This window comes from Vulpes lagopus, chromosome 11, assembly GCF_018345385.1.
Source record: "Vulpes lagopus strain Blue_001 chromosome 11, ASM1834538v1, whole genome shotgun sequence".
NCBI classification, from domain to species: Eukaryota; Metazoa; Chordata; class Mammalia; order Carnivora; family Canidae; genus Vulpes; species Vulpes lagopus.
This window is the reverse complement of record NC_054834.1, coordinates 17,696,757-17,714,763: the sequence shown is the minus strand read 5'-3', so window position 1 is coordinate 17,714,763 and position 18,007 is coordinate 17,696,757. Positions and strand designations below refer to the sequence as shown.

Below are 18,007 nucleotides of genomic sequence, written 5' to 3'. Positions count from 1 at the left end.
TTATTTATTCGAGAAAGAGCAAGAGACAGTGAGCACGCATGAGTCAGGGGAGCAAGAGGGAGAGGGGAAGAGGACTCCTTATTGAGAGGAAGCCTGATATGGGGCTTAATCCCAGGACCCTGAGATCATGACCTGAGCTGAAGGCAGACACTTAAATGACTAGCGACCCCGGTGCCCCCAGAGGTTTTATATGTAAGCAAAAGCCAAATATATCAAGGAAAACAAAACATAAAGTTTAAAAGGCCTAAGTATAACTAAATTGAAAACACAGTAAAATTACACGTTATATGGATTGCCAAAACAATTTCATTTGAATGAAAATATAAGTTTAATATTATATCACATTTATGCCTAGCATATGTTTAAAAAGTAAAACAGAAAATATCCAGTCATTAGAATACATGTTACTTTGAAATGAAATAGGCACAACGGCCTATTTATTTTCTAGTCACGAGAATGGATAAGAATAGTAATAGTATTAAACAGAAACTGAAAAATGTAAAATAGTAAAAAAATCAGTGAAGAGAGTCTCATAATGAACATCAAAGAATTAAATTCCCAAGACAAACTACTCTGTAATTAAATACTAAAGAGAGCACAGTATGCAGAAGAGAGTTAACATAACATGCCTGAGACTGCTAATCTTAGAAAGGCCTGCTTGCAAGGTTGACCCTTGGCTGGCATCTGAGAAGCTTGTTCTTTGGGAATGTTCCCACAATTTGCTGATAGGAGTGGCTCACTGTACCTAAACTTTTTGTGTCAACGATATTGTTTATGCTGAATACCTGTTTTCCTTCTGGGAGCCTGGAATTTTGGTAGATGCTAGGCAGAAGGTGCCTATGTAACCAACATTCAATAGAAACCCTGGGCACCAAGTCTCTAATGAGCTTCCTGGTAGACAACATTTCACATGAGTTGTCAGTTCACTGCTCAAAAAATTAAGTGTATCCTGTGTGACTCCACTTGAAGAGTATTCTTAGAAGCTTGTGTCTAGAGACTTCCTCCCATTTGCCTCCTCTCTCAACTGAGTTCACTTTGTATCCTCCGCTACAGTAAATCATAGCCATGAGTACATCTATATGCTGAGTCCTGTAAGTCCTTTAGCAAATCACCAAACCTGCGGGTAGTCTCGGGGACCTCTGATGGACACAAGTAAAATGCATTCTTTACATTTAAACCAAACCAAGGCACTAGCATTCACTAGATAGATTTTTAAAGTTTTATATAATCTGTCATTCATTTGCTATCTTAGAATGACATGAAATGCAGCAGACATATAGAGAGAAAATTTTTAAATACTTTAAGGAAATTAGACCATTTTGAATATCAATGTTCTTCCCTTACACTAAGAAGTATTTAAAGCACACATTTCTCTAAATCCTATAATTCTTCAAATCAGACCTATATATTTTTTAAAGGATCCTGATAAATAACCATAACAGAAAGAAGAGCTGTCATAATATGGACCCTCAAAAAGTATGAACGTGTAAGGTTGATAGGAGATCCTCCCCAAAGACAGATACACACACACAGTGGACCCCATACAAACACACATACACACAGAACCACAGATATGAAAATGCAAAGAGAGACTGAGATACAGAGGAAGGTACACAAAAGCAGCCAGAGAAAATGAGACTCTCACTCAAAAAAACAAAACAGAACAAAACAAAACAAAACAAAACACATAGAAACAGATATAAAAACAAATTATGTGGGGCAGCCCGGGTGGCTCAGTGGTTTAGTGCCGCCTTCAGCCCAGGGCCTGATCCTGGAGACTCGGGATAGAGTCCCAAGTCAGGCTCCCTGCATGGAGCCTGCTTCTCCCTCTGCCTACGTCTCTGCCTCTCCCTCTCTGTATGTGTCTCTCTTTAAATAAATAAAATCTTAAAAAAAAAAAAAATATGTGTTAATAGCTAATCATATAAAAAAACTTTTAAAAAAATCACAAATTTACTGGCATTAATTTCCACCACTAACCTTAGTATACTTTTAGTGTTAAAAATAGAAAAAATAAAAAATAAATTAAAAAAATAGAAAAAAAACAGGACAGCGTGGGTGGCTCAGCAGTTCAGCGCCGCCTTCAGCCCAGGGCCTGATCCTGGAGACCTGGGATCAAGTCCCACATCGGGCTCCCTGCATAGAGCTTGCTTCTCCCTCTGCCTGTGTCTGTGCCTCTCTCTCTCTCTCTCTCTCTCTCTCTCTCTCTCTGTTTCTCATGAATAAATAAATAATCTTTAAAAAAAAAGAGAAAAAGAAAAAAGAAAGGCTGCCCAGAAAAATTGGTTCTAATTTCACATCTAATATGGGAATTAATATTTATATATAACTTCCTTATCATACATAGAAAAAAAAGTAGTAATTAGCTTAGCTATTTTCAACCTCTGGTCTTTATAGAGAATGACTTTGGTTTTATGCACAGCATTATTTTCACTCTTCCTGACATGAATTACCTACCTGTGACCTTTGGTAAACTACCAATAATCTTGGATATTGGCTTTTTTTAATCCCCATTCCCCCCTGCTCACCAGAAAGCTTCTCTGATATACTATAATAAAACTTACTCTCAAAAACACTATCATCATTAATATCTCTGTTGTTACAACTTTTCACAACATAGAAATGGCTGGAACATATAATTATGCTCAGTATAAGTAGTTGGCAGACATTAATATAAAAGGATGAGCTAAATAAGCTTATGTGTCGGGGGATCCCTGGGTGGCTCAGTGGTTTAGTGCCTGCCTTCAGCTCAGAGCGTGATCCTGGAGTCCCGGGATCGATTTCCACATCGAGTTCCCCGCAGGGAGCCTGCTTCTCCCTCTGCCTCTCTCTCTCTCTGTCTCTCGTGAATAAATAAACAAAAATCTTAAAAAAAAAAAAAAAAGCTTATGTGTCAAATATATTTGTTCCTTTAAACTATTTCTCATAAAGCACATTATCCTATTTTATGGATTTCTGCATTAATAAAAACTTTCTAGCATGTATATAATTATGTACACATTTCTAGTCATTTTCAATCTGATGCAGTTTTTGATGAAAACCTGAAGGAAATGAGGCTGGTGTGGAGTTAACAGAATCTATTTTAGATGTGCAAGTGCTGTCATCAATCAATGCCCGAGTGTGCCACTGCTTGCAACATTAGCATTATCACAAGGAAAAAATTATAAGGACAAAATAAAGGCTGAAAGCCATGAAGCAAAAAAGGGCACACAGTAGTAAGTAACAGTACACAGCCTCCACCAAATTGATTCTGTTGTTGCTACACGACACCAATAACAAAGAGGGCCTTTCCCTGATTATAGACTAGCAGAGCAAACTGTTTTTATTGGATAATGACAATAGCTAACACTTACTTGGTGCTTATGATAGGACAGGCATTATTTCCCAAAGGAATCATGTTTTATTCATTTAATTATCTATATCTTACCCAGGGAGGAGATAATTTTGTTGCTGTTTTGCAATCACAAGATTTAATCTTTCATACACGTTTACAAAAAAGATTCATATCCACTTATTGAATTATATGTGGGCCAAACACCATAGTTAGCACCTCTACCATACTTTACCTCATTTAATCTTCACAACCCTCTAAGGCAGTAATTAAGTTATCAGTTACCTCTGTTTTACAGTAAATACATTTTCCCATGGTTATCTCAGAGGTCACTAATTCATTTCCAAAATTATTTTTTCCCTTTAACCTCACTAGGTTTTCAGTTTAGCTCACTTCAAAATATCTCCTAGATTTTTCATCTACTTCAAAGTCAAGGTTACTATCACACATTACTGAAGCATCTCCCATTTTCTAAAATTATTTTAAATTTTGTTTGCATATGTAATCTCTAGATTCACATATTTCACATTAAGGGTATGTAAGGAATCCAACATTCAATTGAGCAACAGGAATTTTCATCACTGTACATTCCACTGGATAAGAAAATGACTATCTAACTAAACCAGTAAAAAATGACTATTTGACTAAACCAACAGGGTAAAGTTAAGTAAACACTTCAAGCATGAATCATTAGCTTCTGTACAGCACTAGTGTGGCTAGATTTGATTCCTGCCTCAAAGGCTTACACTCTAATTAAACAACACAAATAAAACACATTGTCAAAAGAAACAGAATAAAAGGACCACGAGCATTTACTAAGTAGCCATCGACTTAAGCTCAGACCTATTTCTTCCAAGGTCAAAAGAACTTTACAAAATATAAAATTCTGACAAGTAGAAAATAGAGCTTAAATAAAGTGTGACAAAAAAAAAACATCAGGAAACATGACAAAAATGAAAATATAGAATCTAATATTCTCTTTGTCTTAAATAATATAAAGTTTATCCAGTTATTTCATTACACATACAGTATGATAGCCTTTTCTTCTTAATGTGGATATAATGGTATATTAACACATAAGTCTAACATCAAATTAATCAAAGTCAGTATGTTCTGACCTGCAAATTCTCAACTAAATAGGGGCAGCTAATGAATTTGTTAGCTGTCTAGCAACCAGACTGCCACTGATTCTTCTTATCTTGCTATCAGAGTAAATTTAAGACTGTCCTTACTTCAATTTCTACCACACACATTCCTTTAAAAAGTTCAGATTATTGATAGGATTTGTATTATTACCCAACAACCACCCCCTAAGTATAAATAGCAACTGAAAACAAATGTAACAATAGAGAAAAAACAGGAAACAAAAAGAGGGCATTCTTTACCCTGCAACACACACACAAAGTAAAACAGTATACCTTCTAATTCAGTTCAGAGTAAAATGTTCCCTCTAAGATACCAGACTATGATATGGTGATTATTGTCAAATATTTTTAAGCTCACTTCTTCTACCATCCCTATCTTACTAAAATTGTTTTAGCCTTTTTAGATGATCTAAGTATGGGTAAAAGCTAGTAATGCAAACATAGAATTAGATAACCTACTTCAAGGAACCTAATAGTTTAATGAAGCCTAACCTTTTCTACTTTTTCATTACACACAAATGAAATATACTAAAGATGTTACCATACAGATTAGAACCCTTCACTATTACAAAACTTTCCATATTCTCACTATTAAAGTTTATTGTCAGCAAAATTCAGCAACAAACCTTTATTTGAATCACTAAGCTAAAGTACACTGAGCAATCACTGAATATAGGGACGCCTGTGTGGCTCAGTCGATTGAACGTCTGCCTTGGACTCAGGTCATGATCCCAGAGTTTTGGGATGGAGCCCCGCCCGCATCAAGCTCAGTGCGCAATGGGGAGCCTGCTTCTCCCTTTCCTGCTCCCCCTGCTGGTGCTTGCTCTGTCAAATAAATAAACAAAATCACTGAATTATAAACTTACTTTTCAGCAAAATCTTTACTTCTCCGTTTTCTTTCTTGATCTCATTCATTACTTTATGCTTCTTCTTCTCTCTCTCTTTTTCTTTATCTCTCTCTTTAATTTTGTCTTTGATTTTATCTGAAAGACAAAACAAAGGAAATATTTAAAACTCTTGTAATTTTCCCCCAAGAACTAAACAGAATCTAGAATATACCATGAAAAATCAGAATGAAAAGCAAACATGCCTTTTATTCTTCCTCTCAGGTCTGGAGAAACAGATTTCCAAATTTCCTGTCATATATTAACATGGAACACATAATATATACATCATAAACTAATAAAATTTATCATTATACAATTCACTCTCAAGATTGTTCTTCTTTAATTCAGGTCAACCACAATATTAGACTAACCTCAAGTCACTTAAAATAACGAAGTTTAATCAAGATGGTAAACTACAATGGACAAAGTGCTAGCTAGTTGATCGTATCTGGATTAATACCATAACAATATAAAAATTACTCAATCACAGTTTCCTAACTTATAAAATGGTGGTTATCTTTCTCACAGGTTACAAAAATATATATATAAAATGACTACCCAGAGCCTGGTACAGATAGGATTGGATGTTAGTTCCCTTACCATTGTACCTTTTAAAAAAGATATGACTGATCTGACTAGGTAGTGATAATGGGATATTAAAACAAAAGATATAAGAACTCTAGGAATCATTGATCTGCATTCTAAAAATTCAAATTTAAAAAAAATAAAAAAATTTAAAAAATTCAAATTTGAGTTTAAGATTATTTGATGTCCTATTCTTATTCAATCAAGCTACTATGTACCCAGCAAAACAGATGATGTAGAAAAGAATTTCAAAATAGTAATGTAGTCTTTGCTCTCAAAAAGCTTACTATTGAGGAGCACCTAGGTGGCTCAGTGACTTAACATCTGCCTTCAGCTCAGGTTGTGATCCCAGGGTCCTGAGATCAGGTCCCCTTCTCCCTCTGCCTATGTCTCTGCCTCTCTCTGTGTGTCTCTCATGAATGAGTAAATAAAATCTTAAAAAAAAAAAAAAAAAAGCTTATTATCGATTACAAAGTCATGATTGAAGCACATTGAAACTGTAAAATATCTTGTAATGTAACAGAGATTATACAGTACATGCACATATTGCAGAATTTCTTAAAATCCTTCCTTACTTTCCTTTCTATAAATACTACCCTAATTCAGGTCCTAATCACCTCATGATTAGGTTACCGTCTAGATTAGTACTGCCCAGTAGAAATATCAAGTTTACCAGATACATAAATTTGAATTTTCTAGTAGTTAACATTAGAAACAAAAACCAACAGATGAAATTAATTTTAATAATGCATTTTATTTAACCAATAGATCTAAAAATTGTCATTTCAAAATGAAACCAACACTAACAAATTATTGAGACATTTTACATTGTTTTTCACTATAAGACTTCAAAATCCAGTATATTTTACACCTAAAGCACAACTCAATTCAAAGTGTTTAACGGCTACATGAGGCTAGTGGCTACTACACTGAGTAACTCAGGTCTAGACTACTTAAACAGATTAACTCTCAAAAACTAAATCCACGTACTTAATAAACATTTTAAAACACTCATTCATATAATAAAAAATACAAATTCGAATAAGATACTTTACCTATCAAACTGACAAAGTGCTTTTATTAAAAGTCGTAATACTCAGCAGAAGAGAAGATAGTTGATGGTAGAACAAACTCACCAAGTTAACAAATATCCACTGCTGAGTATAGGAAAAGGGTTAGGGATACAGAAGTGAGTAAGTAAGGTCTTCATCTGTTCATAGAAAACTTAAATTCTAGAAATAGATTAAGCTGTTCTCCTGCTTCAGACTAGTTTGCTACTCTTCCTGATGTTCAAAAGTCTTTGAAATCCTGTCACAGGCTGTCATCCAGCCATAAAATATTACTCCAAATAGATGGAGCTTACACACATATATAAGTCAGGCTCCCTGTGAGGAGCTTGCTTCTCTCTCTGCCTGTGTCTCTGCCTCTCATGAATAAATAAAATCTTTAAATAAATAAAAATTATAATATTATAATATTAATTATTAATATATACACACATTCAGAAATAATACTAAAAGATAATAGTGCAAATTATTAAAAGCCATTTTTTAAAATATTTTATTTATTTGACAGAGTGCATAAGCAGGGGAAGCGGCAGGGATAGGGAGAAGAAGAGGGAGAAGCAAGCTCCCCATGGAGCAAGGAGGCCAACGAGGGGCTCAATCCTCAAACCCTGGGATCATGACATGAGCCAAAGGCAGATGCTCAACCAACTGAGCCACCGAGGCACCCCCCCAAAACCATTATTTTGTTTAAATTGTACACTTAATGTGGGACTCAAACTCATCACCCCAAAATCAAGAATCACATGCTCTACCAACCGAGTCAGTCAGGCACCTCTAAAAGCCATTATTATTAGATAGCAAGAAGTTTCAAAGTCTCTACGACAGGACCATATTAGTTTCATAAAGTAGGAAAAAGGGTCCTAGAATATGCCTTCAGGTATAATATTAAGTAAAGATAAACTGAAGATATAAAGTCATTATATGAAAAATATCTAGAAACAAAAACAATAGCATAGCCAAAACAAGAAGAGTGACTGAACACATAATTATAGTTACCTCCCACCCCAAACCCAAAACCTTCTAAGGAAAGGAAGCAAACACAAACCATCCTATATATTCACAGCAGAAAAGCATTTTTGTGGGACAACAAAATCTGTTTGCTGTCCCAACCTACACACATCTCAATCTTTCAACCTTTCGCCCTTCCTAGAATTTTTTGCTTATCAGGGCATATCCTTTTTCAAAATCTAACTTTAAATGTCTCCATTAAATGTTTCATAATTGGGATCCCTGTGGTTCAGCGGTTTAGCGCCTGCCTTTGGCCCAGGGCATGATCCTGGGGACCTGGGATCGAGTCCCACATTGGGCTCTCTGCATGGGAGCCTGCTTCTCCCTCTGCCTGGGTCTCTGCCTCACTCTCTCTCTGTGTCTCTCATGAGTAAACAAATAAAATCTTTTAAAAAATAAATAAATGTTTCATAATCAGATTACAGATAATATAAAGATGTTGTAACACATGTTTACATGTTATAGGTAAACATTAAAGTGGAAAGCCTAAAAGTTGAGAAGACCTAGGTGCAAGTTCTGCAACTTTGATAACAAACTCTCAGATCTCCCATTTCAGCTATAAATGGAGTTTACATAAAGATTAAATAGGAAATAGACAAAAGCATACTGTAAAGATATAAGCCTATGAATGCAGAATATTATCTATGTCTATCCATTATATTTAGCAATAATAAGCATTTTTTGGCTGTAACAATATAGAATACCACTGTCTATAGAATCTCAAGTCTGCTGTTACATTATAGTGTATTCACAATCATAAAAGCCACTTCTATATCTTTTCAGAAGGGAAACGGCTCCCTGGCATCATGTTTCCTATAATATACACTCTTCTTTAAAAAACTGTCATTCTAAAAAAAAAAAAAAAATGTCCTTTTTAATTTTTATTCATTTCTCTTCATGACCAAGAATTTGTACGGTTTTATCATTCATGGTCTAATCTGAGACTCCCGTCTGCTCCTCCCTCGGCCCCTCTCTCTGCTTGTGTGTGCTCTCTAATAAATAAAATCTTAAAAAAAAAAAAAAAAAAAAAAAGAATGAAGGAAAGGAGAAGGAATAAATGACTAAGTCATTATAAAACCAAAATAAACTATAAATTACACATATGGAAAAATACACATGTGCTAAAGACAATTACTATATGTAAAAGAAAAAAATTGATTAAAATAATTTCAAATAAAATAGAAATGGGATTTTCAAACATATACTCAATTTACTAACTTAGCAGTACCTTTCAGATTTCATGCACCCAATATATTTCTATTAAGTACTTATGTGCAAGAGCAAAAAATGACTAATAGTGCTGTACACTAAGAGTCTTAAAATCAACAATATCATTTGATTCTTACTGTTGGTCCACTATGGAAAACCAGTTCTTAAATAACAAAATCATTGTTTTCATTTTGTTGTAATAAAATTTACTAGTCTCTACCTGTATAATGTAGTCATTATAATAATACAGAGAAGAAAACACACAAACACAAATATTAGATGAGTCACGTCAGTAAGGAGAAAGTCATAAAAAGCATTCTTAGAGAATCCTCTCAAGAAATTTTTAAAATTTTTTTAGAGAAAGAGAGAGAGAGAGAGAGAGAGAGAGAGAGAGAGAGACCCAGAGTGGAGGCTAAGCAGAGAGAGAGGAGAGGGAAAATCTTAAGCAGGCTCCACATCCAGTGCGGAGCCTGACACAGGGCTAGATCTCATGACCTGAGCAGAAATCAAGAGACAGACATTAATGGATTAGGCCACCCAGGCACCCCTTTAAGAGATTTATAATACAACAACAATCCATTTATCTGGAATCTTAAGAATTAATTCGTAGTTTTAAGTAACAGAAAACTGCCACTTTTTAATCATTCTAAAAATTTTCAAAAGTATATTACATATTTCCTTGCTTGCAAAAATCTAAGAAATAGGATTGTCTTTTCATGACAAAAATTTAAACTCATTATTATACTCATATTGATGAACTCAAAAGCAAAAAAAAAATGTACCTGTTCAAAACTAAAAAACAGTATTTCAGTATCATTTAATTTTTATTGTCTCAACTATCATTTATCATTCCAAGTATGAGAGGTGACAACTCTAACTTCTGGTGGTCACCAACAGGCTCATTCTCATCTGTTCTGTGCTAAGAAATCAGACCAGGTCCATTAATACCCTACTGTATAATATAATAAGCAGGTTCTCTAGCCTTGTTAGAGCAAATTTCACACTGTATTTTTTCTGTTATAAACTTATCTTTCTTCTTATAATGATCCCTGCTCCCACCAGTGTATAGCCTGTGTTCCTTAAGGGTAGAGAAGGCTCTACTTCTTCAATAATGTCTAATTCATGAAACAGGTCCTATGATACAGTAAGAAATTATTGTGTTATTTTTTACAGTACATCGTGACTTTCTTTTTAGGTGCTCTATGTTGGTCTGTATTCATTCTTCCTTCTTTTCCTAGTCATACCACAGCAAGGAAGGAAATTCTTAGTTCCTACAGCCTTCCAAGAGTAGTTCCTCAAATTTATTTCCCTTTTCTAACCGGCCTGGTTGTTTTTGACAAAAAAATCCTAAGATTTAATGAAGCTACTCCTTCAAAAATATTAGGGATCCACAATTTTTCTGTGTAAGTCTCAATAAAAACAATTTTCCTTAAAAAGCCATGGAGTAATTTCTTTTTTATGTAGGTCTCTTTTAATAGGAAGAATTCTTACAACATAATACCTAAAAGAAGAAGAAGAAGAAGAAGAAGAAGAAGAAGAAGAAGAAGAAGAAGAAGAAGAAGAAGAAGAAAAGAAAAAAAAAAGCAAAAGGAAAAGGAAAAACAAGAAGAAAATAATAGTCCAGGGGTGGCTGGGTGGCTCAAATGGGTGAGTATCTGACTCTTGGTTTCGGCTCAGGTCATGGTCTCAGGGTCTTGAGATCAAGCCCTGCCTCAGGCTCCATGTTCAGCAATGAGATTCCTTCTCTCCTTTTCTCTCTGTCCCTGCTCCCTTTAAAAAAAGAAAAACCTGATCATTCCTTTGATCTCACTATCCCACTGCTAGGATTTAATAAAAAAGGAAAGAACAAGCCAGCACAAATATACATATACAGGAGTCCTCATCTTATATTATTTAGAATTATGAAAAACTGTAAATAACTTAAATGTTTAATAATTGGGAACTGATTAAATTTGGGTATATTCATTAATGGGAAAATATGAAGACATTAAAAATCATGTTTGAATAACAGTTAATATCATGAGGCAGGGATAATTATCATGAAATGTTAGAGGAAAATGGCAAGTTACCATATATAAATGTAAATTTATAAAATGTTACCACATCTGTCATATACATATGTACACCTGTAAATATATGCAAACACATACATACATATTTAGGTATATACATCTGCATATACACCCACACAGGAATCTTAAAGGAAATCATTTAAAAAAATAGTTGGACTTTATATAAAAACTAACAGACATAAATACATTTAAAAATTACATAAAAATAAACATGACACAATAAAAATAAATATAATATAAAAAATAACTGGACTTCCCAGTCTCGCCACCCTTGTCCCAAACAGTCAAGTAATCATTCAATCTCAGTCCTTTAGGCAAACATCCAGTTTTCGTTGTCAGGAGAAAATGAACAGGCTTGAAACTCAGGTACTCCAGGCAAGGCAAAGAGTGTAGCTAAAAACAAGCTAACTGTCCTTCCATGAAATGCTTAAAATAAATTGAATCAGGAAATTAAAAAAAAAAAAAAAAAACCTTTCAGAATTTAAAAATACAATAGCAATACTGAAAAGCTCAAAAAGTTGGAAGATAAAGTTGAGATAATCTTCCAAAAAAGAGAGTAACAAGACAAAGAAGTGGAAAATAGCAGAAAATATAATGACCTAAAGGATCAGATTCCTAAGGGATTCAGAGATTCAATATCAAATTAATTAAACTTTCAGAAAAAGAAAACAGAATTTTATAGGACAGAAAAATGCCAAAATAAATAAGTATAACAATTTTTTTCAGAAAAGATAAGTCACCAAAATTAAGATTCCCTCAAGGGATGAGCACAAAGAATGGAATTCACAGTGGTAGCCCCCCTTACCACACACACACACAGGCACACTATCATGAAATTTCAGTACACTGGAGATAAAGAAAAGATCCTAAAAGCTCCTAAGGAATTAAAACGAAACAAAACAAAATCAGATCACATATAAAAGATCAGGTCATAACATGGAATTCTTCAACATGACAGCAGATGCTAGAAAACAATATGAATCTCTTCAGAATGCTGAATGAAAATAATTTTTTTTTATTTTTTATTTTTTTTTTGAAAATAATTTTTAATTTGGAATTCTTTAATCTGCCAAACTATCAATCAAGTATGAGGGAAGACATGATCAGACAAGCAAAAATTCAAAAATTTTTACTATACACACATCCCCTGTTATGATATGCTCAAGTAAATTAAGGAGTAAACAAACCACTGCAGAAACTACCTCCAGGAATAAAAAAGAATTGCCAGATTATCTCTTATCACACAACACAAAGAATAGGACAGAAAACGAAGACGCAATAGACATAAACAGATCTTTCTTGACTTACAAGGGGATTTTGTCTCAATAAACCCATTCATTGTAAATTGAAAACTATCATTAAGTCAAAAATGCACTTAATACACCTAACTTACAAATGTGCTCAGAACACTTAAATTTGCCTGCAGTTGGACAAAATCATCCAACACAAAGCCTACCTTATAATCAAGAAGTGTTGAGCACCTCAAGTAATTTATTGAATATTGTACTAAAAGTGAAAAACAGAATGGCTGTATGAGGACAGAATGGTTTTTAAGTGTATAGGTTGTTGATCCTTGTGATCCCATGATTGACTGGGATTATGGCTCGATGTTCCACACAGCATCACCAGATATGTGATACCAATATGCTACCACATGTTGCTAATTCAAAAAGTACAGTTCAAAATTCAAAAGTACGATTTCTCCTGAATTGCACTGCTTTCACACTATCATCAAGTCAAAAAATTTTAAGTCACTGCAAGGCAGGACCATCTGTGTGTAGAGAGGCAATTTTTAACTATTATGAAAATCCAGGGCAGTCCCAGTGGCTCAGCGGTTTAGCACCGCCTTTGGCCCAGGGTGTGATCCTGGAGACGCAGGATCTAGTCCCACATCGGGCTCCCTGCGTGGAGCCTGCCTCTCCCTCTGCCTGTGTCTCTGCCTCTATGTCGCTCATAAATAAATAAAAAAGAAAAGAAAATCCAGAATGTTGTACAGAAAAGGATCTCTGTACCGAACAGTATTTGCAAAGTCGTAATTAGCACTGATTATTACACTTTAAGTTTTATTATATTACTGGATAGAAAAAAAGCTAGGTTATAAAAAGTGCTAAATCCTATTAGTCTCAACAAGAATGCAATATATGTCTACAACTGACCAATAAGAAACTAAAAGGCAGTATGAGCACTTTATTCAGAAATTTGGAATTAAAAGATGAAACTAAAGGAGTTAATAGCTGGGGCCAGGGCAGGAATGCAGACAGTTAGGGACATAATCTCATTAAAAACCTTTCAGTACTACTTCATTTTTTAAAAAAAGATTTATTTATTTGAGAGAGGGAGAGCACGTGCAAACACACACATACACACACACACACACACACACACATGCACACACACAAGTGGGGGGAAGGGCAGAGGAAGAGAATATTCAAGCACACCCCTTGCAGAGCATGGAGCCCCAGGGGGTCTTGATCCCAGGACCCATGAGATCAATGACTTGAACTGAAACCAAGAGCTGGACATTTAAAACTATCAGAGCCACCCCGGTGCCCCTTGATTTTTTTTTTTTCCTTGATTTTTTAAAATTAAAAAATTTAAATTAAATTTTTAAATTAAATTTTATTTTTAAAATTTACAAAGTCATGGCCTTCCTCTCAAAAACCAATAGCCCCAATTCTAATTATGAAAAAAATCAGACAAACCTCAATTGAAGGACATCTTACAAAATGCCTGATCATTACTCCTCAAACCATCAAGGTAATCAAAAGCAAGAAGTCTGTGAAACTGGCATAGCCAAGAAGAGCCTACACAATGAGTAAATGTAAAGATACTACAGTATCTTGGGTGGGATCCTTGAACAGAAAAATGACATTGGGTAAAAACTAAGGGAATCTGAATAAAGTATGGACTTCAGTTAATGATAATGTACCAATATTGATTCATTAATTGTGACAAACATACCACACAAATGTAAAATTTCAATAAGAGAAAGTGAGGACAGAATACATGGGCACTCTGTAACTTTTCTTAAATCTAAAACTATTCTAAAATTAAGAGCTTACAAAAATTTATATTTATAAAAATTTATAAAGGTAAAACTGAGTTAATTAAAAGAAAGAAATACAGTGCTTAATTCAGCAGCACATATACTAAAACTGGAACCACACAGAAAAGATTAGTATGGCCCCTGAGCAAGGAAGACATGCAAATTCATGAAGCCCTTTCATATTTATGGGACAGATGGTGGCTGCACTTGTGGTGAGCATAGCATATGTATAAACTGTCAAATCACTATTTGGTACACTTGAGGCCAATGTGCCACTGTGTGTCAACCATAGTCAAATAAATAAATAATAAATACCCAAAGAGTTTGTGTGCATGAGACTAATATGGCATTGTGTCAACTATACATATATACATGACACAGACACACATGGTTTGTGTGCAAGTGTGTATACATTCACTCAATGTAATGGACAGAGTTCCAAAACACACTCTTAAGTAAAATGAGCAAGTTATAGAAAAACGCATATAGTATATTTAGGTTTATAAAAATAGGCTATGTATTCTTTTCTGTGTGTACATGTACTTATGTATACATGTAAATGCATAGGAAAAAGTCTGGAAAAAAGAACACAAAACACCTAACAGGGTTTACTTCTGTAGAAGGAATAAGAGGAACTGTTGGTTTTTATTTCATGTACTTCTAAATTATTTATATTATTAATTATAATTTCTACAACATAAAGGGATTCATATTACTTATGTAATTAAGTTGTTAGACTATATCTCTTTCCTGCAATTAGAACTGATAATTATATTCAGGTTTTTTTTTTTTTTAAAGATTTAGAGTCACTTAAGATTTATCAGAAGAGATAAGAAAAAAACACTTCAAAATAAAACCGTGAATAAATATATAACCTAATACACACACATAATGAAAATAATACTCCTGGGGATTCCAGGGTGGCTCAGCAGTTTAGCCCCTGCCTTTGGCCCAGGGCATGGTCCTGGAGTCCTGAGATCGAGTCCTGTGTCAGGCTCCCTGCATGGAGCCTGCTTCTCTGTCTGCCTGTGTCTCTGCCTCTCTCTCTGCCTGTGTCTCTGCCTCTCTCTCTGTGTCTCTCATGAATAAATAATATTTTTAAAAAAGGAGAAAATAATCTTCCTTTTTAAAAAAGTCTTCCCTTCATTACAATTTAAGTGCACTTCTACTGCACTTTATATATATACAGTAGCTCAATGTCATGCTATAGTTAACAAAAAGAACAAAAGGAGAAAATATGATATAATTATATGTGTATTCTGAATATGTATATATATACATGCACTACTTATTCAACATAATAGATTTTAAGGAAAAGACAGAAATCCCATACTATATATACCATGACTCATTAAATGAAATATTTTTGTAAAAAGAAGGATCTTCATATAGGTTCATTAGATTTTTGTGGTTGTTGTTAGTGTCACGGGGGGCCTGGCTGCCTCAGTCAGTAGAGCAACTCTAGATCTCAGGGTCATGAGTTCAAGCCTCACGCTGGGCATAGAGTTTACACTAAAAAATAAAAAGGTAAAAAATAAAAAAATGAAGAAGTGTCATAAAAATCCACACTACCTATTCTTAAGAAGTATCGGTAGAATTTCCTACTAAAGCTTTCAGCCACAATACATTCTTTTCTCTTCTAAAGATCTATTTATTTGAGATATAGATTTGAGATACAGATTTATTTATTTGAGATTTATTTATTTGAGATAGAGCAGGAACAGGGAGAGGGGCAGAGGGAGCAGGGAGCCTGATGTGGGCTTGGTTCTGGGATCAGGACCTGAGCCAAAAGCAGACACTTAACCTACTGAGCCGCCCAAGCATCTCGCCACAATACATTCTTGTGGCACAATCCTCAAATAGGCTTCCTGCTATCACAGTTTTGCCTGCTGTGGGTATGCAGCAGAATTCACACGTAATAATGCAGTCTATGAAATCAGTCTGAGCAACAACACTGATATTCCTGATCACCCTCTCCAGATAGGAGTAAGTATACCTATAAATAGATCTGAAAACAAGCAGGAGACAGGAGAAAACGAGAAATAATACAGAATTGAAGGGGGAGGTAGAGGGAAAGTAACATCATAAAAATGGAAAGAAAAAAGATATAGTAAAAAGAGGAGTGATGCCTTCTCAGCTCAGCCTTTTTTTAATTGGTTCTCACTGCAAAAGACATTAACTAGCCTCTTCCTCAAAACTTCTTCCTACATCTCAGTGGAATTGCACATCCTGACTACTCCATAATTCATGATCCTATCTATCATCAAAACCTGTACAATCTCCTTAGCATCTTATCTTAGGCATACTTCTTTCTTCTTACTCTATACTTGTCTAAGAATGCGCTCCTAGGATTTAAACTATAACTGTTAGGCAAATGAGTCCCCAAGCTAATATCTCAACCCAAACTTTTAAAAAAAGACTTTATTTATTTGACAGAGAGAGCAAGCACAAGTGGGCGGGAGTGGGAGAGGGAGAAGCAGGCTTCTCACCGAGCAGGGAGCCAAACATGGGGCTCGATTCAATGACCCCAGGATCATGACTCGAGCAGGAAGGCCAGATGTCTAACTGACTGAGCCACCCAGGTGCCCCTCCACCCAACCTCTTGGCCAAACTTCACCACTTCGTCTCCACAAGAAATATTTAACACCCTGGGGCACCTGGTTGGTGCAGTCAGTCAGCAGAGCCTGCAACTTTTGATCTTGGGGTTGTGAGTTCAAGCTCCACATTGGACATAGAGATTACCTTAAAAATAAAAATTAAAGGGATGCCTGGGTGGCTCAGTCAGTCTTCGGCTCAAGTTGTGATCCCAGTGTCATGGAATCAAGCCCTGCATTGGGCTGCCCACAGGGAGCCTGCTTCTCTCTCTCTGCCTATGTCTCTGCCTCTATGTGTCTCTCATGAATACACAAACAAAATCTTAAAAAAATTAAAAAAAAAATAAAAATTAAAAAAAATCTTAAAAAGGAGAGAAACATTTAACACCAAAATCATCATCTTTCTCATATAAAGGCCCAAGCTCTCCTTTTCATTCCCTGTTTATGTTAATGGCACATCCCCCAACATCTAAATTCAAAATTCTCAGAAACCTTTATACTTCCCTCTTCAGATTTTTCCTAACATTCAATCACTTGGTCAGTTCAGCCTATTCTTCCATTGAAATATGTCCATCTTCCTTTCCCTTTCCACAGCCATCACCATAACTGATTAATTATCTTCTGAAAGAAGTCATCTTCATACTTAGTTTCTCTCCTCTCCACCAATCCATTCAGCAGAGTGACCAAAAAATACTCCTTGAAAATACATCTCATCATGTCACTCTCTTCTACTTTAAACAAATGAACAAACCCACCCTATGTCAAAAAGGAAAATCCTCGCAGTATGCCATTCAAGAATCTGTAGAGTCAAGACAAACTTTAATAATTTCTTCTACTACTCAACCACATGTATATGTAACACAAGATTCTGGATTGTTTGATTCATTACTACTTGTTGTACTCCATTTAGTTAGAATGCCTTTGCCCATCCCAATTCCTGCCAATCAAAATTCCACACATCCTGCAAGATTCAGCTGAAATTCAGCTTCTCATTAAGGACTCCTTGATCCCTACGACTAGAAATCACCACTGCCTCTTCCTCCTTTTTTATGATTTGAATGCT

General features: G+C 35.0%; 1 protein-coding gene and 1 non-coding gene across 2 annotated transcripts in view; one reads left to right on the top strand and one right to left on the bottom strand.

Annotated features, from left to right (window-relative positions):
- RSBN1L (round spermatid basic protein 1 like) overlaps positions 1-18,007 on the bottom strand; it is a 60,389-nt gene that overhangs the window by 24,175 nt on the left and 18,207 nt on the right. The window contains exon 2 of the mRNA XM_041722316.1: positions 5,343-5,459. Coding sequence (XP_041578250.1) covers positions 5,343-5,459 — 117 coding nt within the window. The remainder of the gene's footprint in view (positions 1-5,342; positions 5,460-18,007) is intronic.
- Positions 14,430-14,537, top strand: LOC121472456. Its single transcript, XR_005982922.1, has one exon. It is a non-coding gene; the product is annotated as a U6 spliceosomal RNA (small nuclear RNA).